General features: G+C 37.1%; 1 protein-coding gene across 1 annotated transcript in view; it reads left to right on the top strand.

The window, feature by feature from the left end:
* LOC125271079 (NACHT, LRR and PYD domains-containing protein 3-like) overlaps nt 1-27,800 on the top strand; it is a 66,571-nt gene that overhangs the window by 27,994 nt on the left and 10,777 nt on the right. The window contains exons 5-6 of the mRNA XM_048195017.1: nt 16,550-16,720; nt 18,537-18,698. Coding sequence (XP_048050974.1) covers nt 16,550-16,720; nt 18,537-18,698 — 333 coding nt within the window. The remainder of the gene's footprint in view (nt 1-16,549; nt 16,721-18,536; nt 18,699-27,800) is intronic.

Genomic DNA, 27,800 nt, shown 5'->3' with positions numbered 1-27,800 from the left:
CTACAGAACATCAGCCGTTTCCGTCCATTTCTCACATCCAATTCCACAGCCATTCTTGTACATGCTCTAGTCACTTCACGCATTGATTACTGTAATTCTCTTTTATTTGGGTTACCTCACAAACTCCTTCATAAACTTCAGTTGGTCCAGAACTCAGCTGCCCGTATAATTACTAGAACCTCTTCCAGTGAGCATATCTCTCCTGTTCTCTATCATTTACATTGGCTTCCTGTTAAATACCGGATAGAGTACAAGATTCTACTTCTCACTTTCAAAGCTCTTCACAATCTTGCACCCTCATATCTCTCAGAACTGCTTCACATCTACACTCCAAAGCGTACACTACGATCTTCCTCTTCGGTCTCTCTTGTTGTACCCTCTGTTCGTTTAGTCACTATGGGGTCCAGGGCGTTCAGCTGTGCTGCTCCTCGTCTCTGGAATTCTCTTCCACAATCTCTACAAGAAAGTGATTGTTTGGTTACTTTTAAATCACGTCTTAAAACTTACCTATTTAAATTAGCTTTCTCTGATCAGTTTTAAATATTGTATGTTAGCTGTTGCTTTGTTGTATTGTGTCTTGACTTGTTTTATGACTCATTTGTTTTATGATATCATTTTACTGTATGGTGTCCTTGAGTGTTTTGAAAGGTGCCTTTAAATAAAATGTAGTATTATTATTATTATATTATTATTACCCAGCTAACAGAATTTTGTTATAAGAACGTTCTCTAAATATTCAGTGTTGGTTCTGGGAACATTAAAAACGTCCAGTTTTCTTGACGTTAGAGGAACTTTTTTATAAGGTATATTCAGGGGTGCCACTAAGGGAGGGAAGTTAGGACGATTCTAAGGGCCCATGCACTTTTGGGCCCCCAGAGATTGGTTGTATTAGTAGTAACAGTCAGTGCTCGAAGTGGGCCAGTACCAGTGGCGTAACTACAGACAGTGCAGCCAGTACAGCCGCACTGGGGCCCGTGAGGTGGGGGGGCCCGCAACGCACGTGCCCTGCCACATCGCAAGCCGTCCCTGGCAATGAAGTGACTATATTAATATAAATATTGAGATATCAAATGTCAAGAGTCCCCAACTAAGCAAGCCAAAGGCAGCAGCGGCAAGGAACCCAATTATGTGTGTTTATTACAACAAATTTACAGTAACCCCTCCCACTAATATCAAACAAGGTTAAAAACAATTATCCTAATTTACGTTTTCAGTGGTGTAAGCCGTAGAATGTTGGGTGCGCAGGATTTCCTTGTGACGCGATTGATTGGGTTCGAATCTTCCTTATGCCGAGCTTGCTCTTCTTCCTTTCCCCATCACAACAGAAATGCATTTATTTTCAATAAAAATGAAGAAAATGTTCTAAAAGTGGAAGAAAATTGTTTAATAATGATAAAATAATTTACCCTCTGATATAATTGCATGCTGTTAATTTACAATACTGAGGTGCAAATAGTATGCATCTGCCAGTATAAAATATAAAATGAAAATGAATATTATTTCAATAACTAACCGTTCTTCCAGTTTTCACCTTTGATATTATAACAGTGATAAGAATTAAACTTGCATTGTCTCAGAAGTATCCGGTCGTCCTTTTGTCACATACTGTTGCCATGGTGAATCGTAATATCGGAGCTCCATTGATGATGGCTTTTCATAGTTGTGGTGCACGCGCTTAACTCAGAGTCAACCTACTCAGAGTCGACTGAACTAACTGAATTCAGCTGTTCTGAAACAGAAAACTCAGAGTTTCCCATCTCAGGGTAAGTCAACTCAGAGTTCAAGTTTTAACTCAGACTTGGTTGAACCTCTTTATTGAAACGGGCCCCTGGTCTTGAACAATTGGTATCGGCTGATAAAAGCTATTATTATCACTATTATCTATTATCACTATTATCATTATCACTATTATCACACATAATTTGTTTAAAAATGGCCGATGGTCAGGGCCGATTATAATCTGTCAATCAAAAGGGTGCGAAAAGACGTGTTCAGACTGCAACTCATATATACTGTGTGTGAAGAAAATCACTCTTGTGTTGAATTTCTTCTTCTTCTTCTTCTTGGCGGTTGGCAAACCGGCTTTTGTGTTGAATTTTAACACATTAACAGTTTAAAAATAGTGATGCTAAAGCAGGCTCTTTTTGACCCTATGAATCACCTGTATTTCAAGCCAGGGTTGCCAGGTCTGCGTTTTTATTTTTATTTTTTGCTACATCAAATATTATTTGTAGCGCCTCCCGTCCAATAATTGCAAAAGGCTTTGTGCTTATTTACTTCTGATAACAATAAAAGTTTTCAAATTTTGTCCATTTTATCATAAAATTCAAACAATAAAAGGCGCTTTGACGCTCTTAAATGTGACGTGTCAGATCGCTGTAGTGCCTCAGTTCAGGCGGCAGCACGGAGCATGAGTTTTTTCTTCCTCTTCAATAGAAGCTATATTTTGAAAAAGATGCATGAACATCAAAGGTATGTTGAAAGATATAGCCTAATACAACTTACCAGAATGTATCATGTCTCATGTAATCACTTTATTTGTGTTTCAACCGCGGAAGACGTCTATAAAACAGCTTGTGAACAATATGTCACATCATGTTACATTTACCTCAGGAATGTTTTCCAATGTTTACAGTTCCTTAGCTAGCTGTCTCTCTCTCTCTCTCTCTCTCTCTATATATATATATATATATATATATATATATATATATATATATATAATATACACACACACACACACACATAAACTGTATAGTTTGCAACATTATTTTTTTTTCCTTAAGAAAAACCAAATTATCGGCATCGGCCGATATCATTCGGAATAATCGGCTATTGGTATCAGCAGAGAAATTTTGTATCGGTGCACCTCTAATATTAACACATTACAGGTGTTGTTGGCTGCACAGATTGTGTTGATGCTGTGAACAAATACACAGGTTGTGTTCATTTTAAAACTACACATAATATGTGTAAAACAATCGAATTCTTCCAACACATTTTTATGCAATACTGACACAAAATGTGTAAACTAGAGTGTTACACATAATATGTGTCATTTTTTTTACACATTTCTTTTTAGAGTGTAACACCTGTTTCACACATTCACTTTGGTTTTAAAAACTATTGAACTGTAAGTTTAAATAACTAAATTTGTCAAGTTGAAAATACTTAAGTTTTAATTACTTATAATAAGTCAGTGGAAATTAGTACCTCAAAAAGTTAAGTTGAGTGAACAAAAACATTTTACATGGAACATTTGTACTGAAAGTAAGTTTTCCTTACTTTGATAAAGTTAATCCAACTAAACTTTAACACTGTATAAAGTAATAAGTTCAAACAACATTAAATTTGGCAAGTTGAACAATTTATATATTTTTTGTTTACAGTGCAGGTTTTTAGCTTTGCTGGATGAAAAATTCTGTGATTATTCCTTTAAAAAGTAAAGTCTTAATAATTATTGTATTATTATTAGTAGTAGTAGTAGTAGTAGTAGCGTACAACTACTACTACTATTATTACTATGAAAAACAGTCATTTTTTGAGTTATGACAGTGCAGAGGAGCTTCGTGAGCCTATAGGGCATCTGGCTATATAAGCGAGCATTTCGCCATAGGATTTTCAGATATTTCTCCTTCAGCGACGACAGTGCTTCTCTTCGCTGGACTTCGAGACTGAACTTCTTCACCTTCTCTCGCCTGGAACGGCTCGCTTCTCGCTGTTAAAGAGGCAACGCAGCGGAGCAGCTGAGACTCGCTGACCGCTGCAGCGCCGGTGCTTGAGGGCGGGCAGTCTGCGAGGGCGCCGGCGTTAGGACAGTGCGTTTGTTGGATTTACATATCCCTAATACAGCCCGCGCCAACGTACTCTGGACCATGTGTATTTGTGCTGAAGTGTGTTATTTGGGTGCTTGCTCATGCACTGTGAAGGGCATACTCACCGATAAACATCCTTCAGTGTTGGGTTAAATTTTATAACATCATATTTTTGTGTAAAATAATTTATGAAGCGCCATACAGCGCTGATTGGTGATTGTGTCAGGGGCCCCGCCCCCATTGTCTATAAAAGCTCTGGGGGCAACTAAATTTTTGTCATTCGGGTACGCCTGATGAAAAATAAATACATTTCCGAAACGCGATAGGCCTGAATGACACAGCAAAAAGAAGCTAATACAGCAGAAAGACGCTAATATGTGTGCTAATATGTGAATGACTCAGCAAACATATGCTAAAGAGTGTAGCCTCCATAATTTTGCAGGTGAATGATGTTAAAGAGCATTAGAAAAAATTGAGAAGTAAGATATATATATATATATATATATATATATATATATATATATACTTTATTTTGTTGTTCACTGCCCCACACAGGGCAAAACAACACAAAATGGTCTCCGTCATTGGTGTGCGTGATGTAGAAGAGCCATAAAAAATTAATTAATTTTTAGCCTGCTGTACAGTTTTTCACACCACTAAAATCGATATTTTCAGCGAGTGTCGCCTTCCTATGTGTGAGTGTTGGCCTATTTAGTGTACTTCGGGGCTCATATGTGTGGAGTGGCCAGCTGTCGTTAGGACAGTGCATTAACCACATACGATTTCTTTGGAAATCATTTGTTGGATTTACATATCAATAAGATGCTCTCATCAGAGGCAGGCATCTCGGCACAATTCTCTAGTCACTCTTCCTGCATCGGAGCAGCTACATCAGGACCAACCAGTTACACATCACAAATAGTCCAGCGAGGCTTACCCGTCCAATGCCATGAGTACCAATTCTGCCAGTTCTCGCCGTCTTTTAAGGGTCTTTAGTCTGGTGGCTGTCCATTGCTCTCTTTGCTTTTTGGGGGAGTACTCTGGGTTCAGGCCAATATTCCGAGCTCGGAGCCCTCCCTCTGGACAGCACGCCAAATACGCATAACTTTTATTATATTGAAATAAATGTACATGTGAACTCTTGAAATTATGTTTTATTAACAATATTTGGGAGGAGCAGGTTCAGATTATTAACCTAATTAGTGCAGATAGAGAGCATTCAGTTAATCAACTCAACCAATGAATAGAGGTATAAATACAGCAGACTTACCTATGTTCATCTGAGAATTTACAGTCTCCCTCCTCCATCCCATCTCCTCACTTCTAGTTCTATCTATTTTTACTACACCGGGGGGAGTACTCTGGGTTCAGGCCAATATTCCGAGCTCGGAGCCCTCCCTCTGGACAGCACGCCAAATACGCATAACTTTTATTATATTGAATTATATGTACATGTGAACTCATGAAACATTAGATTTTAAACGCATTTTGCGCATCATAGAAAACATTCATGTTAAAGTTTATCTCAGATTTTGTTGATGATTTGCAAAGCTGCAAGCAGTTTTTGAGATTTGAAGTTTGTTTGCATTGCTGTAGCACACAATAGGAATAGGAAAACTCGATGATCACCGTTCGCTTGCATTAACTCCCCCCGCTCTGCTTCTGATGGCTATGGAGGACCAAACCTGCAGAAATTAAAAATGAATAAATAAATGAATGAATAAATAAATATATAAATGAATAAATAAATAGATAAATAGGTAAATAAATGTGATAATAGGGAAATAAATGAATAAATGACTTGATAAAATAAATGATTATTTTTTAATAAAATTATTTTTTTTATTTTTCCCCCTTAATTTATTATTTTCTGTTTATACATTTTTACAATTTTTTAAACTTTTTTTTATTTTTATTTTTTATTTTTATATATTATTTTTACATTTATGTATGTATGCATCCATTTATTTTTAGATTTATTTATTTATTGATACATTTATTTTTACTTTTCTGTGTGTAACATGGAAATGAGGAAGGCGGTCCTTCTGTAGCTTCAGTGCATCATTGGTTAAGAGCTCAGGCATAGAATCGTCAGGCCAGCTAAGAGATCAGAGTGCTCATGTAGAGATTGTAGATGAAGACTGGAATGATTTTAAATCAGTTTTGTTAAACAAGACATAACTTTGTGATTTGTTTTAGAAAATGTCTTGACATGACTTATTCCATTTAAATCAGAAGACTTTAAGTTTTTCTTTAAGTTTTAAGGGGAAAAGGTTTTATAAGAAATTACTGACAGCTAACATCTGGCCACATTGTAAAGATTAAAAAAAAAAAGTTCACAAAAGATAACATCTGATCATATTGTGAAGCTTTATAGAAATAACTTTACAGATAAGTAACATCTGGTCACATTGTAAAGTTTTATAAATATAACTACATACACTATTTACACTGATTAGTTCAATCAAAACCACAACACAGACAGACGTGGAACACACCTACAAATCAACACTTCTTCATCCTCTACATCAAAAATGATGTTGCTTAGAAGGTTACACAAGGCAAATTCTCTAAATTATATAAATTTTAGGGGTGAGGTTAATTGGAACTGTTGTAAGAAAGGATTTTGAAGTTTTTCAGTCATATGACCTGCTCAACATGGACGCGTACATTGGCGATGTGCCTGGTGTCGATGGTGATTTCTTCGGAGAGTTGCATGGCTCTCTAGGTGAATGCTGGAATGACAAGTTTTACCTTCCTTTCACAGAGCAGACCAGTAATGGTGAAGCCTCTGTCTGCCGTTACTTCATCGCCTGGACGAAGGTATTCCAGGAACCCTGAATTTGCAGTTTTGAATTTATCACAACACCAAGTTTTGAAACATCAAAACTTTAAGCAAGATCACCCTCCAATAAATTAAGAAGCAGCTTCATCAGAGTCATCAGGAGATGATCCCAAGTGTGTAGCTGGAAGCTGTTGGTGTATGTGTTGGTAAGGTGCTCGGCGACTGAATGAATGGGCGTTGTTTCTCAGCAGAGTTGTGTACAATGGCGCCGGCTCAACGCATTGCGTTTCTCATATCAGATGTAGGTGGCTTCAGATTGAGATGTGATTTTGAAGTGTAGTTGTGGTCAGAGACAGATGGATCCTCTGTAACGTCTGTACAAGATCAGTCTTAGCCAACCAACTTTGGAATTTTCAGAATGCTTTTAGCCTCCTGAACTGTGCGTGTAAATCATGAATCAGCTCCGGCCGGTCTTGGAGAGACTGTGACTTTGGCATCTTTGTGGCCCATCAGAGGCTATGCCGAAGGCCCCAGTCCCCAGCTCTGGCTTGTTTTTCCATAAAAGACAACCACACAAATTTTTCCTTTGTCTCTCGATTGTCCTAATCGTCCCTCGCCATCTCGTGCACGTCTCTCCCTGACGTCTCAGGTGGCCGCGCTTCCATCACGCGCTCATCTTCTTTCGGGACGAACATCTCCGGCGAAACTAATTTTCAAGTCCTCAGTTCAAATCTTTCCACGGAAACAGAAGAAGCCAACGAACTGCAGCCGCACTGAACCGAAACTCAGCATGCAAACTCATGCAAGTACTATTTCTCAATCTTAGATGTGATAAGTCATACGACCTAACCAAGTGATACTGATTCTTTGATGGCTCTCAAAGACTGTCTTTAAGTTTTGCTACTTGTCTTCTCTCTTTTCCTGTCTTTACTTTTGCTTTTGTAAATATGTATGTCCTCTGTCCATATTTAGATGTATAACCTCTGTATTTGTAGTTCCATATTAAATACATCATATTCATGCTCGATTGTTCTGCTGCTTATTCAGAAAACCAAGTCACTTCTACTGTATGTTTTCGATCCGGCAACATTGCTTTACGCTTTAATGCTATAATAGGAAGTTATTCTCGTGGCCAGAGAATAACATTCTTTTTATAATAGTCTGTTTGGTTTGCTGGACAAACTAGGATAGTTTTTCTAAAACAACTATTAAACTAGAACTGATCATATATGTAATTGATTATAATCCGTTGTAATTAATTCACAATATATGTACATAATTCCATCTTGGGTCAACATACAGTATATCATAATTAATCATAAGGCTTTATGATTTATTATATATATATATTTCACCCATGATTTGAGCTAATTGATTAAATACCTGTAAAGTTACACTTCCTATTGTGTTTCTGCATCACAGTTCAGGGGCATGTGATCATCCTTACAGTTGATCACTGACGCTCATCGATTCATCTGTGGAAATAATATAACCATACACATATTTTTACATTAGTAATAATACATCATGAGAATTAATATATGATGGCACTCATACTTTAACAGAACAGTGTGTGAGAGAGAGAGAGAGAGAGAGAGATTAAAAACGAGACCGTATATACACAATCTCTAACTCTAGTGTTAATACTGTGGCCTTCCTCGACACCCCTGTTTCTCCTGTCGGTCTCTTTGGGCCAGCTATAGAGGGATTCACAGAGCACTTCACCGCTGCACAGAAGTCATCCCAAGCCATGCAACACTTCCTGCCCTAGCACTCCAGCTTAGCCACTGCCTCGAGTCACCCCAGGCCTGCATCGACTCAGCATCAGTTGGTCTCAGACCCATCCTAGATCTCAGACTCCTGAATTGCTCCCTCATGAAACGGAAGTTCAGGATGTTAACGTTGAAACAGATCGTCGCACAGATTTGCCCCAGGGACTGGTTCTTCTCACTGGACCTGAAAGCCGCGTACTTCCCCCCGGAAGACAACTTTCATTGGCCAATCTTCTTTTCGAAGGACACAGATGCACTGGCCCATGACTGGCCCAGCCTCCTTCTTTATGCTTTTTCCCCGATCGCTCTGATCCCTCAGGTCATTAGACGAATCAGGGAAGACAAACACAGAGTCCTCCTGGTGACCCCACTCTGAAGGAGCCAACTTTGGTCCTTGGAACTGTTCAGGCTTTCAACAAAAGCCCCATGGCTGATCCCCCTGAGACGGGACCTCCTCTCTCAGGCGAACAGGACAATCTGGCACCCCCAACCAGAGATCTGGGCTCTGCACATGTGGTCCCTCGATGGGAGCCTGTAAACCATACCATTTCTCAGGCGAGAGACCAATCTACTAGACGCCTCGACGCCCAGAAATGGTCAGACCCTGTTGAGTGTGACATATCTCTGATATTGTCATTTCTCCAGGAGTGTCTGGATAAGGGCCTTACCACTTCCACGCTCAAGGTGTACGTAGCAGCTGTAGCGATTGTACAGTTATTAATCAATTTATGGGTGGAATATAAATATAATAATTCATAAAGCTTTATGAATTATTATGCACATACCGACCCGAGGGGGAATTAACCATATATGGTGAATTAATTACAACGAATTGTAATCAATTATATATATGATTAGTTGTGGTTTAATAATTATTTAGAGAAACTGTTCGTTTGTCCAGCAAACTATAGCTCCTCAGAATGTTATAAAAAGGAAGGTCTGTTCTCTGGCCACGAGAAAGACTTCCTATTCTAGCATCCAAACGTAAAGCAAGGATATAGGATCGAAACGTTAAAGTGACCTGGTCTTTGTTGAATGAGCAAGAGAACACAGAGGTTATACGTCTAAATACAGAATATATAAATATATACAAAAAGGGAACGTAGAGACAGGAAAGGAAGGAAAGAGAGAAGGCAAATAGCAAAACCTAACAGTCCTTGAAAGCCAGCACAGAAATCAGTTTCATTATCTAAGATTCAGAAACGGTACTTGCATCAGTTTGCTTGCGGGGTTTCAGGTCAGTGCTGCTGCAGTTCATTGGCTTCTTCCGTTTCCGCGGGAGGGTTTGAACTGAGGACGTGAAAGTTAGTTTCTCCGGAGAGATGGTGGTCCCGTGATGAGCGCGATGGAAGCGCGTCGCCGTGACGTCCGGAAGAGACGTGTGTGAGTGGGCGATGGATGATTCAGGGCAATCGGGAGAACACTCGGAAGAATCCTGGTGCTCCTCTTTTATGACAGATAAGCCAACACACCTCCTTGAGGTGGAATAGCCAATGACATTGATGCAAAGTTGGCGGGCAAGCTCTTTCTTTGTCTTATCTCCAAGCTGAATTTACGACTATCAGATCAGATTTCGAGATGGAGTACTTTCTTCACAGTATCATTAAACACATAGAAAAATGCATTTGTCAGCTATGTGACATATCTCAGTGAATGATCAGTAGCCAGAGCTTTAAAACGAGATCAAACTCGATAGATCAGACAGGCATATAAAGGAAGTTATGGTTTACAGACAAAATTCCCTTATTACAACTAACACTAGCACCAATACACTCATTTAAACTAAATCTAAACACTAGGAAACATGCATATGCTCGAAATACATGATGGGTATATTTTGGCATGACTGTATTTTACATATACAGTCAATAACGTATGTTTGTGTGTTTTTGTACGTGTCTGTGTGTGTGTGGTGTGTGTTGGACTGTGATCTGGTCCGTAGTCCACATGAGGGGCCCCTTTGATGCTAGGAAATTGGGCCTTCTGTTTTACTTCGGAGGGTAACAAAGGTGTCAGAGGGTCTGTTTTTCTCTAGACCGGCCGGCACCGAGATGAGATTTTACAACCCAGTCCAGCATGCTAAAAGCGTTCTGAACATTCCAAAGTTTATTGATTATCCTGATACGTGTGCATATGCTACACAGCCATAGGAGTGTTCCACGCACCTATTGCTTGCCAGTCACTGGGTCGAAACAGCCTCGTTGTGCATTTCTTAAGAGGTCCTAGGCGGTTGAATCTCCCCCGTCCTCTCACTGTACCCACATGGGACCTTTCCACGGTCCTCAGAGCGCTCAAAGGGGCCCCCTTTGGGCCGCTGCTGTCAGCCGACCTTCGGCCCCTGTCGCTTAAAACCGCTCTGCTACTTGCACTAGCATCGGTTAAGAGCGTAAGCGACCTGCAGGCTCTCTCTGTGAGCCCTGCATGCCTTGAATTTGGGCCTAACGACTTGAAGGTCATTCTGAAACCCAGGCATGGCTACATCCCTAAAGTGCTCTCGACTCCATTCAGAGCACAGGTCATTTCCCTCTCGGCACTACCTCCCTCGGCGGATGAGCAAGAGTTGGATTTGCACTGCCCAGTTAGGGTATTGAGGCACGTTGCATCGACATAGGCTCGTGCAGCTCCGCTGCGCCGTCAATGGTTTAACCTGTTAACTGCCACTGGTATGCCGACGCACCAAAGCTTCTTTGTTTAAATTAGCTCAAATTTACTGGTAAATGTAATGTAATTACCTTGACAAACTATACATCATTAAAAAGACTCGAGCTTCAATTTTTAATCTTTATTTTACTTTCAACATCATATAGTGACCGTTATTTGTTAATATGCGTCGGGAGTTATGAATATGAAAAACTGAGTCGTTACCTTTTCTCATTGTGCAGAATAGCCTAAAATAATATATTTTCTGTCTGATTTTTGATCCTAAGCCACATCACAGAAGTTCGACTTATACGTTTGTAGCAAAAACGTGGTTTTAATCTTATACATTTTCGTGTTTTGTTGGTGTGCTAAGCTAACATGCTAACGAGCCCAGAGATGCACCTGTTCTGAGCTAAAGCAAATAAATAATTTTGAATTGTAAAGCTCACTGATTTTTTTTCTTTTTTTCAAGAAGGGCATTAGATACAATTTCAAAGAAGGTGAAATGAGAAGTTTTGTGAAAGAAAAGAGGGATTAAATCATCTTTAATAGAACATCAGTCTAATTATAATAGGGACAAAAGAAAAGAATAATTAGAGCCATAAGCAGGCCTGAGAGGTGTGAATGTGTTCAGGGGAGACTGAAACTGAATGGGGCACTTAGCGCCACAAACACAATATAGACAATACCCTTGAATAGATGACAATAAACATCAGTTAACATTTCGAGTCTTTCGAGATTTTGAGTCTTTTCTAAATAAAATCACATGATATTGTCTTGAAAAACATGTAATAAAACTCAGAGTTTTAAACTTGTCATCTTCAGATTTGAAATGTAACATGGCCAGACATGTGGTTTTAGCTGCAGTGCATTTCTAGATTGCTACAAGGCCAACTTCACTTTTATTTCCATAAAGATATTTCATAAAAATACATTTCTAATAACTTTTCAAAACTTTGAAGCTATTTAACTATTTTCTTCATTGTGACAACAATTTATTATGAATTTACAATAAACTGCAAAGTGTCTGTTTTCAAATGAGACCTTACTTTTAGTGCAAAGGGTTCATGAACTGTATCTGTTTTAGTTTCGGTATGTCATTTCTTGGGATTTTCCAAAAGGGGGGGTGCAGGTTAACAGGTTAAAAAGTTTCCCAGTTTGAACCAATGGCCATGCAGTTACACTGCGTTATTGAAAAAGGCTTCAGTATTGAGGAAAAAAGGAGTTTTTCCCCACACGCAGTACTCGTTCCGTATCTCAGGGAACCGAGGTTACGTCCGTAACCGAGTATGTTATTGAACTTATAAAGTTTAGTTGGAATAACTAAGTGAACTTATTTTATTAGGTTTTGAATACCACAGCTCATGTTCATTTAACCTAATTTGACTTATTTCTCATTTCTTTTTTATTTAGTTAAACCAAAATAAATATTTAAAATGTTCTTTTGTCAGTTGTAAATAATTATTTTATTTCAAATGTTTTAGCCATGTTTCGTTGATCTTTTTCATTCAAATTCATTTATACTGCAAATAATAATTGATCTGATGTCAGCCACTGAAACATTTATTTATTTTATTTATTTATTTATAATTGAAAATAATATATTTTTTAAAGTCACCATTTTGGTGAATAGCATTTCCTTTAGTTGTGTGGGGCTTTTTTTGGATGTTTTGACACTGTGTTTAGAAAACACACTTGTTGTGTTAAAAAAAAACAGAAATCAAATACATGCCAATGCGATTGTCATGTAAACAAGCAGATCAGATTTTCAGAAGAAGTACAGTTTGGTACTTCTTCATGGTTTAATGATGTGAACAGGAGGAAGCACATATGGAGGCGGTAAATAACAATGACAGAGGGAACAGCTGTGTCTCGTTTCGAAGGCTGCGTAATCCGGGGGACGCATTTGAAGGCTGCGTATGTCATTGTGACATATGCGTTGTGATTTAAGTAAAGTAACCATTAGATTGCAAATAAAGAAATTGCAGTATTTTACACCTCACGAGGAATAATACAATAATAATTGGAATAATAATTTTATTAAAGGAATAATTTTATTATGGTTATTTATTTATTTTTTTTAAAGACATCCTTGATGATATATGCAGCCTTCAAATGCAACCTCCGGAGCAAAAATGCAGGGTGTAGTGGTTGACGGCTTAAATTACCATAGTGATGTTTAGCAAACTTTGCATATATCGCAGAGCTAACATCAAGCATATTCTGCATTTGTCCATATTACTGTCACAGACACGCCAGGCTCCAGCACCCACCAATCACAGCGCACGCCTTCCCCTGAGTACTGATCACCAACACCTGCACCTCATCACCACGCCAATCAGCACTCACTTAAAAGACACTCACACATTCAGTCACATTGTCCGGTCTCGTTCGCATTAAGGAACTTACCTCCATGCTTACCTCAAGGACTCCCATTGCTATTTGCCTGTCTCCTGTGTCTCTGAGCTCCCTCCTGTGTTCCAAGTCTGTGTGTGAGTGTTGTCTGCCATCCTCGTCTCTGATCCGCTACCGCTATTCTCCAGCAATCCACCTACAACCCACAAAGGACAGTATTACCACTCATTCTATCAGTTATCACTTATACAACCACTATCTACTCACCTGTTGTCACTGTTACCTCTACTTGTGTCCAATAAACAACCTGAACTGTGATCTTCTGTCTCCGACTGGTACATATTGTAACAATTGGCTAGTGTGTAGTGCAAGAACCCCCCTTTAAGCATGCATGATGTTTCAGATGGTATGGCAAGTATAAACACAAGAATAGAATATGGGTCACAAATGAAAGAACGTGTAAACGGACAGTTAAAAAAATCGGATATAGGCAACAAATCAGAGTTGGGCATCAAGATCTGCAGTGTAAACAAGGCCAAAATACAGTAACAGTAATTTAAATAGTTGCACAACAAACATTTCAATGTCATAAAATAAGACTTCAGCTGATCTACTTTATCAAAGCACAAGTGTTCTTAATGAAATACTGCTGCAATTATTGTAAAAATGTCATCTAAGAAAAAGGGTCAAGTGCTCAACTAAAGCAAACACTTTTCAATATAATTGTGACTTCAAAAAATTTCCATTAAAAAAAATCAACATTATTACAACTAAACCTCTTTTAATTCTCAGTAACAATTTATGAAAGAAATGTCAAACAGATCTTGAGAAATGTAATTGATTTGATTTGCAGTTGATATGTTTCAGTGGCTGAAATCAGATCAATTATTATTTGCAGTAAAAATGAATTAAAATGCAAATAAAATTCTCAACCAAAACATGGCTGAAACATTTTAAATAAAATAATTATTTACAACTGACATGAAAGTACAATTTAAATAAAATAATTATTTATTTGGTTGAATTAATAAAACAAGCCACATTAGGTTACATGAGCATTATCTTTGGTTTTGAAACTATTGAAATGTAAGTTTAAAAAAACTAAATTTGTCAAGTTCAAAATACTTAATATTCTAGGTAATTAAAACTTAACCCTTTGAGCGGTACGGTCCCACATATGGGATTTTTATTTCTGTGCCTCTCATAATTTTTTTTTAAGGTTTCATACATTTAAATACGCATAAGCACCAGTAAAACAATACATTTAGAGTTTATAAAATACACACTGATGTCAGACATCAGTGGAAGCATCAATAACAGTGAATTCAAATATAATTTGCTGACATTTATTCATATCAGAAACACATAATAGGCCTTAGTAACTATAAAGTTTACTCTCTTATTCTTCCAGTTCAACAGCCACTTACTTGTATACAGTACAGTCCAAAAGTTTGGAACCACTAAGATTTTTAATGTTTTTAAAAGAAGTTTCGTCTGCTCACCAAGGCTACATTTATTTAATTAAAAATACAGTAAAAAAACAGTAATATTGTGAAATATTATTACAATTTAAAATAACTGTGTACTATTTAAATATATTTGACAAAGTAATTTATTCCTGTGATGCAAAGCTGAATTTTCAGCATCGTTACTCCAGTCTTCAGTGTCACATGATCCTTCAGAAATCATTCTAATATGCTGATTTGCTGCTCAATAAACATTTATGATTATTTTCAATGTTGAAAACAGTTGTCTACTTTTTTTTTTTTCAGGATTCCTTGATGAATAGAAAGTTCAAAAGAACAGCATTTATCTGAAATACAAAGCTTCTGTAGCATTATACACTACCGTTCAAAAGTTTGGGGTCAGTAAGAATTTTTATTTTTTTGAAAAGAAATTAAAGAAATGAATACTTTTATTCAGCAAGGATGCATTAAATCAATCAAAAGTGGCAGTAAAGACATTTATAATGTTACAAAAGATTAGATTTCAGATAAACACTGTTCTTTTTAACATTCTATTCATCAAATAATCCTGAAAAAAAATATTGTACACAAATATTTTGTACAATTGTACACATTAAATGTTTCTTGAGCAGCAGATCAGCATATTAGAATGATTTCTGAAGGATCATGTGACACTGAAGACTGGAGTAATGATGCTGAAAATTCAGCTTTGCCATCACAGGAATAAATTGCTTTGTGAAATATATTCAAATAGAAAACAGTTATTTTAAATTGTAATAATATTTCACAATATTACTGTTTTTTTACTGTATTTTTAATTAAATAAATGTAGCCTTGGTGAGCAGATGAAACTTCTTTTAAAAACATTAAAAATCTTAGTGGTTCCAAACTTTTGGACTGTACTGTATATTTCAGGAGAAACTGATGAATTTATGTGCTGATCCTACTGACAGGACTCTGCGAACTGCGGAGCAAACATCTTGCATTATAGATCAAGATAAAGATAATTTAATAAGGTTTTAAAATGACAAAACACACTCACACATATTTGAGAATCGGAATATCAGATAGTTGATGACATGGTAAGCAATGTCATCATGGTAAGCAAACTTGCTTACATGGTAAGCAAGTTTGGTAAGCAAGGTAAGCAAGTTTGTGCATATTTTAAATAAAAAAGAAAAAACTAAATAATAGCAATCCATCTGTCATGTTATTTTTGCTGCGTTCAGCGTACATGACGCACAATGCGTCGCCATGGAATCAATAAGGGTAAACATTCTAAAATAACGGTCGCCTTAAAAAACTCACTCTGGTGGGTCAGTTAGAATATTTTAAACTCACGCTCGAAAAGGTTAAATAAGTCAGTGGAAATTAGTACCTCAAAATGTTAAGTTGAGTGAACAAAAAAAAACATATTTTACAGGGAACATTTGCACTGAAAACTTAAAATAAAGTGCCTGTTACTTTCATAAAGTTAATCCAACTAAACTTAAGTTCAAACAACATTTAATTTGGCAAATTGAACATACTTAATATCTACGTAAAGACAACATAACTGAGTCAGTGCAAAAAGATGATTCAAAAGTTAAGTTGAGTAAATTAATTTTTAGAATTTTTATTTTTTACAGTGTACCACATCAGCTTTTATTTAAGTGTTTTCAAATCTTTATGTTATAAACTCTTGACAAATGTACTGTATTTTAATTGTTCTCCACACAGGCTACAGTCCTGTAATCTCACCGGTCACTGTTGTGAGAGTTTGTCATTAACTCTACAATCAAAATGTGTCCTGAGGGAGCTGGATCTGAGTAAAAATGACCTACAGGATTTTGGAGTGAAGTTGCTCTTTGATGGACTGAAGATTTCAAGCTGTCGGCTGCAGAAACTGAGGTTTGTAAAGACATATAAGAGATAGGAAACCCCCCATCGGCCCAAAAATGGAATCCGACAGCCTGGGTGAAGGTTTAATGCATGTATGTCTTTTCAGCGCTCCTGTGAAGGTCACTTAATTTCTAGAATTTAGTTTCAATTTTACTTTAGCTGCTTATTTAATCTGACTCCAATTTCAAATGATAATTACTCTTAGATGGTGTTTCCAATTTAGAAATGAATCATTGGTTATGCATTAATTTAGATTTTTGATTATTCTGATCAGAATCAGAATCAGAATCACTTTTATTGCCAAGTACAACAGCATGTACAAGGAATTTGCTCTGATGTGCAGGTGCTTTAAAAAGAATTAAAAAAATTAAAAGAAAATTCACAATATGAATAATACATAAATTATAAAATATACATATGATAAAGAGTACACAATTTAAAAAGTTGGTGTAAGCACAGCTTACAAACTAATATGTGTAGTATTTATAAGGCCAGTAGCAACAGGGAAAAAACTGTTTTTGTGACGTGAGGTTTTGTCTTTATAGACCGCAGTCTTCTGCCTGAAGGGAGAACCTCAAAGAGTTTATGTCCAGGGTGAGAGTGATCAGCCACGATCTTAGCTGCCCTCTTTAGAGTCCTTGAAATATACAGATCATGTAGAGATGGCAAACTACAGCCAATCGCTTTCTCTGCAGAGTGAATAACACGCTGTAGTCTGTCTTTATCCTTTGCCGTGGTAGCAGCATACCAGATAGTTATAGTATGCTGCTGCCACTGCAAATTACCTTTACCCTGATTACCTTGTATCTTCAATTATTTGTTCACTGCAGTCCCGGTATCGCTTAGAAAAGTCACTTCGGCCGATTGAGTGCTCTTCAAGATCACAAACTCATCAGTTCTGACCTTAAACATTGGATGCAGGGCAAATATCTACATTTAAGTCGGTTGCACTCTGCTTACTCATAACAAAAAGCATAGATTTTATATATTTATGAAAACTGCAACTTACTTAAAGCAGCGATAGTCAGAAATCAAAATGGACTTAATTGATGTGCCCTATGCTCCACATATTAAACCTTCTGTATGATCAATCCTGAACACAGATTTGTGGTAATACCTTCGCTATAATCTAGAAATACTAGAAATAATGAATTAAGAATAATGCAGAATAAATCAAGAATAATATTTATTTGTCAAGTAAAATTGTATCATGCCAATTACATAGTTGGACAATTAGAAGCCAATTCAGAAATAATAAAAATGCATAAAATCAATTGCTCAAAGATGATTGAAACATTCACCCATCACTGCATGGGGGTTTCTAGCTACAGAAGATCCACATGACTGCTTTGCACTTTACCTTATATACCCAGACCAGAACAAAAGGATTGTAAATTTTTACTACACCAACACCTGTTTTGGGGGGAGAGGAGTGGGTTTTTCAGATATCTTGAAGAGACATCACACAAAAGGAGGACAGAATTCTCCTTAGTTTTCAATCTTCTTCATAATACCAGTGACTGCTGTGAAATTGGCATGTGAGACATTACAAATTATACCAAACATGAAAGGATAAAACAATAGATACACAATGTGCATTATACATAGAATATAAACTTTCAGTGACTGTAGATGTGTAAGTGTAAGGTGTTGTCCTATGCTATTTCTTTGAGATCTTCTATCCAGATTAGTTTTATTGCTTTATTGCAGGGCGCTTGATCTCAGTTTTTGTCTGAGCAGGAAAATCAAGTCTTACATAATGTGCAGTCAATCAGTCATAGTGTTGATATGTGTCAGTAGATGATCTAACTGTGTGTGTCTGTAGATTGTCTGACTGTATGGTGACAGAGGAAGGCTGTGGTTATGTGTCTTCAGCTCTGAGTTCAAACACCTCACTGAGTGAGCTGGATCTGAGCTACAATCACCTGGGACAATCAGGAGTCAAGCTGCTCAACGACAAACGGAAGGATACACTGCAGATACTCACGTATGTACTCAAGTATGTGGGGAGGGATGTGCATCTCCATAACTGAGGCTGATGCGATATGCAACTTGATGCATAACCAACAATACGATACATTAAAGGGGACCTATTATTCCCCCTTTTACAAAATTAAAAATAATTATCTGATGTCCCCAGAGTGTATGTATAGTTTTAGCTCAAAATACCCCACAGAGAAATTTTGGACCCACTTTATATGAAGTGGCCTTAACTACTATGTACTTACACTTAAATTAATCATTTGATACAATGCACTTATTGTGTACATACATGTTTTTACATTGTAGTTATATTTTAAAAACACCTGCATGTAATTACATCTGTAATTAATTTCTGTAATTTCATTTATAATTACACTGTTGACCCATCCCTTAACCCTTACCCCTACCCTTAAACCTACCCATACCACCAAAACTTTCCCCAACCTTACACGTACCCCACCTCAATAGCAGCAAATGTGTTTTGCAATTCAATATGAACCCAATAAGTACATTGTACTTATTTTTTGATGTGAGTACATAGTAGTTAAGGCCACTTAATATAAAGTGGGACCGAAATTTTTATAGCTGTTAAATTTGCCATGTTTGGAGGTGAGCAAAAACATGCTGTTTCTGTGTGTATCCTTTAAATGCAAATGAGCTGCTGCGCTCTGCCTAAGAGGGCGGAGCTTCAAGAGCTGACTCTTCAGTGCCTTATGCCTTTTTGGGTGGTGCTTAATAAACTGGTAAACTTTATATCCGTAAATCAACTCCAATGAAATGTAATAAAGTGCTCTCACCTTCAATGATTCGCACAGACATGAACAAATTTCGGTAGAGTTGAGGGAGCATTTTCTTGGAAAACAAAATGAATCCACCTTGTGTTCAGCAGCTTAAATTTCAGGAGTAAATGGAGAGAGATATGTGGATTAATCCATCCAGCTACAGAACACCTAAATCACTTGGGAGACATTTGAGGGCGGGGCCTGTGGTTAATGTGACGTCATACTGCCAGGGATCTGGAAACGGCTTTGTTGGAGCCATTTCATTGTAATTTGTGTTTGTGACACTAGAGGGCATGTGAGTATTTTGAGTACATTTAAGCCAAATGCTGAAAAGTTACATGTGCGCAATGGAAGGACAAACAAACTTTTTGACTGTGCCGTGTTGAGCATGCAGCAAATTGCGCAGGATTGTGCTCATGCCTCTTAACAGTTTGTTTGAATGGAATATTTGTTTATTAATGAAGAATCGAAGTTACGTTTGAAGTTTTATTTTTCCTTTACTTTATTTTTGTTATTTGCAATGCCAAATGGCACATGGGATTGGCATATCAGACTTTATTATGGACAATGACTTGATTTATACAAGGTAAAGCACGTGTCAGAAACAGACTTCCAAATTCCATCTGCGTCCCTACAAGTTTAAGTCAAAAAGTTTAACCGAAGGAGCCTGGGTGAGATTTCGCACCAACATCGATGATTGAAGAGGATCAAATTGGACGACTACAGGAAAAGTCAGCTGATCTGAAGTCGGATGATGCTCATTCATGACCATTTATTTTGATAGATTTACTGTGAATTATTGCTTTGATTGATTGCGGATTTCAAAGGACTACAAACCCGCACATGTAAACAAAGAAGACACAGCGCACACAAGTGCCGAAGTTTTCAGCCTTCAGCATTTCTGGAACTGAGGTATGAAAAGCGCTTTCACTTGAACTTGAGTTAAATGGCCATAAAAAAGCAGTGTGTGCACAAAACAAAGGGTGTTTGTGAAACTAAGAACTGTTTTATCTTTTGAAATGATTGTTTGCCCATGTTTACGATGTCTGAGGTGATGTTTATGTAAAATATGCAGTGAGTATTTAAACCTTTAAAAATGGCGGATGAAAAGGAGTTTCATGGTTCTGAAATTGAGCATGATGAGTCTCAAACTCAGAAAGCAGTGGATGAAAATGTTGAATTATCTGTACAAAAACAAGAGGTTAAGCTTTCTGCAAAAGGGTTAATGGCAAAACTCTATATTTTACAGAAACAAAGACAGAAATAAAAGTCAAAATTTCACAAAGCATCCCAACTGAAAAAGACTATACAAGAGTTTATAGGTGACAGAGAAGCCATGAAAGTAGCCACCACAGTTCACGCTCCAGCAAATCCAATGCCTCTGTGCAACTTACACGCAGTCAGCTTGAAGCAGAAAAAGCCGCTCTTGTCACTCAAGCAAAGTCTTTAAAAGCAAAGCATGATATTGAGCAACAGTTGGAAAAGTTACAGAAACGTAAGGAATTAATGGATACTGATGCAAAAATCGCAGCCTCCAATGCAAAGCTATCTGTACTCAGGACTTGACCAATGAGCAGACCGCATTGCAGTGGATGGAATGGAATCCTTTGTCAGCAGACAAGCAAGATCAGCAACTGTCTTCATCCAGAAGTTGAGACAAAGTGAAGGACTACTTTACAAAGCAGCACAGATGTTACCCCACAACCTGCTTCATCTCATCATGTAAAGCAACACACATCTTCAAGACCTAGGTCAACTGCTTCAGTAGATGGTGGAAGGTTTGGTTTTGCACAGAATGTGCTTCAAAAACATCAAGAAATGACAGAACTGCCAATACAGCAGCAAAAGTCTCAACACTTGCCACCATGTGAGATTCCAGTGTTTGAAGGGGATCCATTGCAATTCAGTAAAGCTTTTAAACATTGTGTGGAGGAAAAAACGAATAACTAGGGAGATTGCTTATATTTTATTGAAAGGTACACAAGAGGGCGCCCAAGAGAAATTGTTCGAAGCTGTATGAATATGGAACCTGAAAGAGGTTATAATACAGCTAAAGCTATGCTTAAACAGCAGTTTGGAGAGGATTATTTTGTTTCTGCTGCATATATGGAGAAGGTGCTTGGATGGCCTATAATCAGGTATGAAGATATCACAGCTCTTCAAGATTATGCACTCTTTTTACGTGGTTGTTTCAAATTCGATGGCAGATTTACAGTACATGCAAGAACTAGACATGCCAACAAACATGAGAGCAGTAATTTTAAAGCTTCCATTTAAACTCAGAGAAAAATGGAGAACAACTGCCTGTGATATCATGGAAAGACAGAAACGAATAGCCAAATTTAATGATGTTGTCAACTTCATTGAATACCAAGTTAAAATCATTTCAGATCCAATATTTAGGTCCATTAAAAATGTAGAGATGAGAGCAATTGGTAAACCAAAAGGTGTTTACAAATGGAAATCACAATTCCAGTCAAAGCCTAAGTTGAAAAGGGACAGTTTTGCCACCAGTGTCACCAACGTTGACAAAACCCTTGTTGGTGAAATCCAAAAAGCAAATGCTGAACAGTCAATTAGCCGGTTTAAGTGTAACTCCACCACCTGTTTGTTCTGTTCAAAAAGTCATTCTTTGGAGCAATGTAAAGAGATTGAAAAGAAGAAACATAGGGAAAAGGTCAACTTTATAAAGGAAAAAGCTGTCTGTGTTGGTTGCTTACATCATAGGCGCCGATTTATGTTTCTGCCGGTGGGTGCCCAGTGCCCCCCCCCACATCTATACTATATTTTAGATAAATCCGCGTTAAATTTTCGTATTTCCTAATGGTCTCGTGGTAGAATTCTTGTCAATAGAGTCAGAGGTCCAGCCGTGCTCTAATTATCAGTGGTTCGAATCTGCCCTCATTTCGTTCTTTTCCTCTTTAAGTTAAAAGAAGTTCATTAATGTTTGTATATCAAAATGTTTGTGTGCATTTTGCTAGTGATTTCCCTGGAAAGAAGAGTCAAGCGATGTCTGAAGACTAACTTACACGAGCCATAACATTCCTCGGCATGATTTCAAAAACAACTTGTTTCAGCGCCAGTTCGCTTCTTATTTAACTCAAATCAACATAAACTCGATGTTTTTTTTGCATTATATCCATGCAGCGAGGTGACAATTTCGACCCAAAAGCACATTCTTTTCATGAGTGTCGCCACGAGTCATGCTCTCGCTGATATCTGATGCAAAAAGAGTTTGAGCATGCGCGTGTATCTGATCGAGAGCAGAGCCATTTGTGCTTACGCATCACTTGGAAGTGCTCTCGACATTTGCCATTTAAATATCGCAGTAGAAAATGCCTTAAATAAACTATAAAACAGGGATCGTGTCTAAAAGATCCAATTGATTTTTTTATATTGGTTAAAATCAGTAGAGAATATCTCGTATTTTTCCGTGGGTGCTCGACCATTTCCGTGGGTGCTCCAGCCCCCGAGCACCCACGGGATCGGCGCCTATGGCTTACATGTTGGACACAGGAGCAAAGAGTGTAAAAGGCACTTGACTTGCAAAGTGTGCAACCAAAAACATCCCAGTGTTCTTCACATTTATTTCAAAGAACTCAAAGTTGATAAAGCTGTCAACACAACCAATGAGCAGCATCCCAGCTAACAAAATTTTGATATAAGAACGTTCTCTAAATATTCGGTGTTGGTTCTGGAAACATTAAAAACGTCCAGTTTTCTTGACGTTACAGGAACATTTTTATAAGGTATAATGTTCCTCAAATGTCCTTTCAACTTAATTTTGATCTAAAATTCAACATTGTAGGAACGTTGATTTGTAACATTCCAAGAACATGAAAATGTTCAGTTTCCTTAATGTTAGTAGAATGTTATTTAAAGCAACCAGAGGTGGAAAGTCCAGGGGTCTGAAAGTAAAAGTCCTGCCATATTTTTTATTCCACCCACTGAAGCAGTGTTAAAGTTAATGAGATAATTAAGTGATAAATTCAGTGATGATTGATCATTATTGAAGACACCTGATGATAACAAGCAGAATCACCAAAGGAGAAAATCACAATTTTACGTCACCATTAAGGAGATCGGTGTTTGCTTTAGTTAAGTTTAGTTTAGTTAATATTAGATTTTGTTTGGGCTGTTGTAACTGAGTTATAACAGCCAGACAAGCAAAGAGAAAAGATGATCAGGTGGTGTTTATGTTTTCACATAATCATTATTTGATCTGAATCGCTGAACTCATTTAGAGCCCAATCTCTGAGTTAGATTTAAATTATTGATTACAGCAGCATTGTGACTCTACAGCAGAAGATCAGCTTTATCAATATAATCTGAAGAATTTCACAAAAGTAGTTCTGAACAAACAAACAAAAAATATGGTAGGACTTTTACTTTCTGACCCCTGGACTTTACACCTCTGCTTTTAACTTAATTTTGATCTAAAATTCAACATTGTAGGAACGTTGATTTGTAACATTCCAAGAACATGAAAATGTTCAGTTTCTTTAATGTTAGTAGAATGTTATTTAAAGGTTAGTATGATGTTCCTGAAACATTCTTTCAATCATTCAAACACCTGCTGTGAACAAACACTGAAAGAAAGAGAAATAAGAACACAAACTACAACTTTCTTCATCCACAGCCTTAGATGAACTGAAGATGAAAGACATTAAATCTCTGAAGATCTGATTCAACAACTCCACAAACAGCATTACCAGCTTCACTTATTACTAACCAGACTGACTTTATTTCTGTCACACGTCTACAGAAGCTCTTATTGAGAATTAACAGAGGTTTAGATGTTTGGTTTGAGGTCACCATCATGGAGGTTGGTGGTTGCTTTAGTTGAGCTCTTGAGCCCTGACTGTTATAGAGTTGCTTCTTTATCAGTAAACTGTTTTATCGTTTTCTTTACTTTAGGTATTGAAGTGTTATGTGAAAAGGAATTAATAAACTCAATGTGATAGAAGTGTTTTTTTAACACTGAATTGATTTATATTGGATTGTTCAAAACTATTAAAAAAAATCTACACACTTAGACATCAGCACTCATACAAACCTCAACAATGGTGACAATACAAAAATTCAGCTGCATAATTTATTCATGTCGTGATGCATGCTGGGAGCCATGAATGTGTTTTGTATGCTGCATGAAGCATGTGACCATTGGTGTGATTCATGTGCTGAATGTTGATGTCTGTGAGAGTATAAATGACACAAAACAATTTTTTAAACAGAAAATTAACAATGACAGTGTTGCAAATGATATGTCTCACATTGTTTGAGTTTGATACTGGATTTTTTTAAATCAGTAATTACAGAAAGAAAGAAAAAACTACTGTTTAAACCACTTTAATGCAGTTGTTTGTCTGTTATTAATGCAGACATGTTGATCTTCTGTATCAATGCAGAAATGTTTTCTGCAATTGCTGAAAAAACACCTGCAATTGCTGATAAAGAAGCAACTCAATAATAGTAAAGTGTCAAGAGCTCAACTAAAGCAACCACTGATCTCCATGATGGTGACCTCATTCTCATTAGTCGCGTTTCCACTGTTGGGCCTAAAGCGGGCGTGCTAGTGCGTGTCAGGGCCAGTTGCGTTTCCACTGTCACTTCCGGGGCTTGATCGTGCCTCTTCGGGTTTTTCGGCCCACCGAATACCTTGGTCCAAAGCGGGCCAGCTCGGGCTTAAGGGAGTGGTTACGAACAAAGGTGGAGTTTAACTGTGTGTGGAGACGGAGGCGCCGATGATTACATGTAGGTTACCAGCTAACCTCAGCATTAAAGACTTTTAAAATCATTTTAGCTCAAAACTCACTTTCAGACATCAGCAAGTGTTTGAAATAACTTCTGTTTGTGATCCGATGTGGATTCTGATCACCAAGACTATGCGCACTATTACCATAGTAAACATGGTAAATACGGCTTGAAGAAATCAGACAAATATACGTAGGCTATCACAATCATGTAATTATTTTAACTGTAAGCACGTCTCGTCTCTCAATGGACTGATATCCATATTTAGCTCCGCATATTTTATAACATAAAGCAACTCCATGTTTTCAGGATTCCATTTCTCTGTCACTTGAGAGAGTGCTAAAGCTCCCCAGGGCGTATTTTTGGTGGAAAATTTGTAAAAATTGTTGTTCTTTGTAAATGTGATGTAAACATACTGTCCTATGACTATAAATAAACAGAAACAGATGCGACTGAATAAGTGTCCTCTTTCTTTTGTGAAATAACAGTGAATACCACTTTTTTTCTGTGACTAATGTTTAATCTTGACACATTATGATTAATTTGTTTGGTAAAACATCGATGCTTGGGTTTTTAAATTTTTAAATAAACAACAAAATGCCAACAAACGCCTTTTACAATCTCGCTAGTTTCCAGTGATTTCTTTCTTATTATTTTTCTGATAAAACCTCCATTTGTTGGTGAAATGACGGGTTTGTGTGACGTTGTTCCAGAGAGGCGTGTTACGGGCGGTTTTTAGTGAAGCGTTACGGAGCTTCTGGCCCGACGGTGGAAATACAGCGTGATTTTGGGCTCGGTGCTACAAGTCCGGGACTATTAGCCTAGCCTGGCCCGCTGAAAGCCCTGACTCGCACTGGCCCGACAGTGGAAAAGCGGCTATTAAGAGCTTCTGTAGACGTGTGACAGAAATAAAGTCAGTCTGGTTAGTAATAAGTGAAGCTGGTAATGCTGTTTGTGGAGTTGTTGAATCAGATCTTCAGAGATTTAATGTCTTTTATCTTCAGTTCATCTAAGGCTGTGGCTGAAGAAAGTTGTAGTTTGTGTTCTTATTTCTCTTTCTTTCAGTGTTTGTTCACAGCAGGTGTTTGAATGATTAAATAATGTTTCAGGAAAATCATACTAACCTTTAAATAGCATTCTACTAACATTAAGGAAACTGGATATTTTCATGTTCTTGGAATGTTACAAATCAACGTTCCTACAATGTTGAATTTTAGATCAAAATTTAGTTGAAAGAACGTTTGAGGAACATTATACCTTATAAAAACGTTCCTCTAACGTCAAGAAAACTGGACGTTTTTAATGTTCTCAGAACCAACACTGAATATTTAGAGAATGTTCTTATAACAAAATTCTGTTCGCTGGGAATTCAGTGTCACGACTATATTTATACATGCGTAAAAGAAGGGGGGAAATTATGTCACTAAATTTCTTAAAGAATTCAATAGTAAACCCATCTGGGCCAGGAGATTTATTGTTTGGAAAATTGCATTGAATTTTGAAAAACCTTATTAATCTCTTTAAGGTTTATGTCTGTATCCAGATGTTTAACCGCTTCTTTGTTTCATTTAGGAAGATTCAAATTGGCTAGGAAATCTACTGCAGTGTTTGTAGTATTGTCCTGAGACCGGTATACGTCTTCATAAAATTTCGCGAAGCTCCTATTTATATCAGTTGGGTCGTTTATGAGTTTGCCGTTACTCAATCTAATTGAATGAATAGTTCGGGACACTTGAGCCTGCCTCAACTGACGAGCAAGCAACTTTTGCGGCTTGTCTCCTAATTCAAAATATTTTTGTTCAACTTTATTAAGCATTTTTAATACATTTTTGGACATAAATGCATTATATTCATATTTTAATTTTATAATTTTGCTAAGCGTTTCAGCATTTTTAGTGGCTCTATATTCCTTCTCCAACTGTGCTAGTGCATCCTCAATTTCCTTCAGTTTACCTCTTTCCTGTTTCCTTTCTGCTACTATTATATTTCCTCTCAACACAGCTTTCATAGATTCCCATAAAGTTGCATCAGGAACATCACCTTTATCATTTGTAGAAATAAAAAAATCTATTTTCTCCCTAAAGTAATCACAGAAGCAAGTATCTTTTAATAAATTATTATTCATTCGCCACATATATTCTCCCTTAATTATACCTAAATTCAAATCCAATGAATGTGAGGAGTGAGCCAATATTAACACATTATGATATTTTGAAGCAACAACCCTAGATATTAATTTGGAATCAACTAAAAAATAATCAATTCTTGAATAGGATTTGTGCACAGAAGAGAAAAAAGAATAATCTCTGTCAGAGGGGTGGAGTACTCTCCAAATATCTACTATATTGAGATTTTTAATATAATTACTAATAGTTGTACAAGACTTTGATACAGTTAACTGACTAGGCTGTCTATCAAGAGCTGGGTCTAAGACGCAGTTAAAATCTCCTCCAATGATGACATTTGTGTTTTGTAGGTTAGGAATAGCTTCAATTACTTTAATGAAAAATGATGGATCATCCAAATTCGGGCCATAGATTGAAGTGTAACTGGAGTCTGATTAATCATCC

The sequence above is a fragment of the Megalobrama amblycephala genome, linkage group LG7, assembly GCF_018812025.1.
Source record: "Megalobrama amblycephala isolate DHTTF-2021 linkage group LG7, ASM1881202v1, whole genome shotgun sequence".
In the NCBI taxonomy this organism is placed as follows: Eukaryota; Metazoa; Chordata; class Actinopteri; order Cypriniformes; family Xenocyprididae; genus Megalobrama; species Megalobrama amblycephala.
Note: the sequence above shows the minus strand (reverse complement) of the source record. Positions and strands in the feature narration are given on the sequence as shown.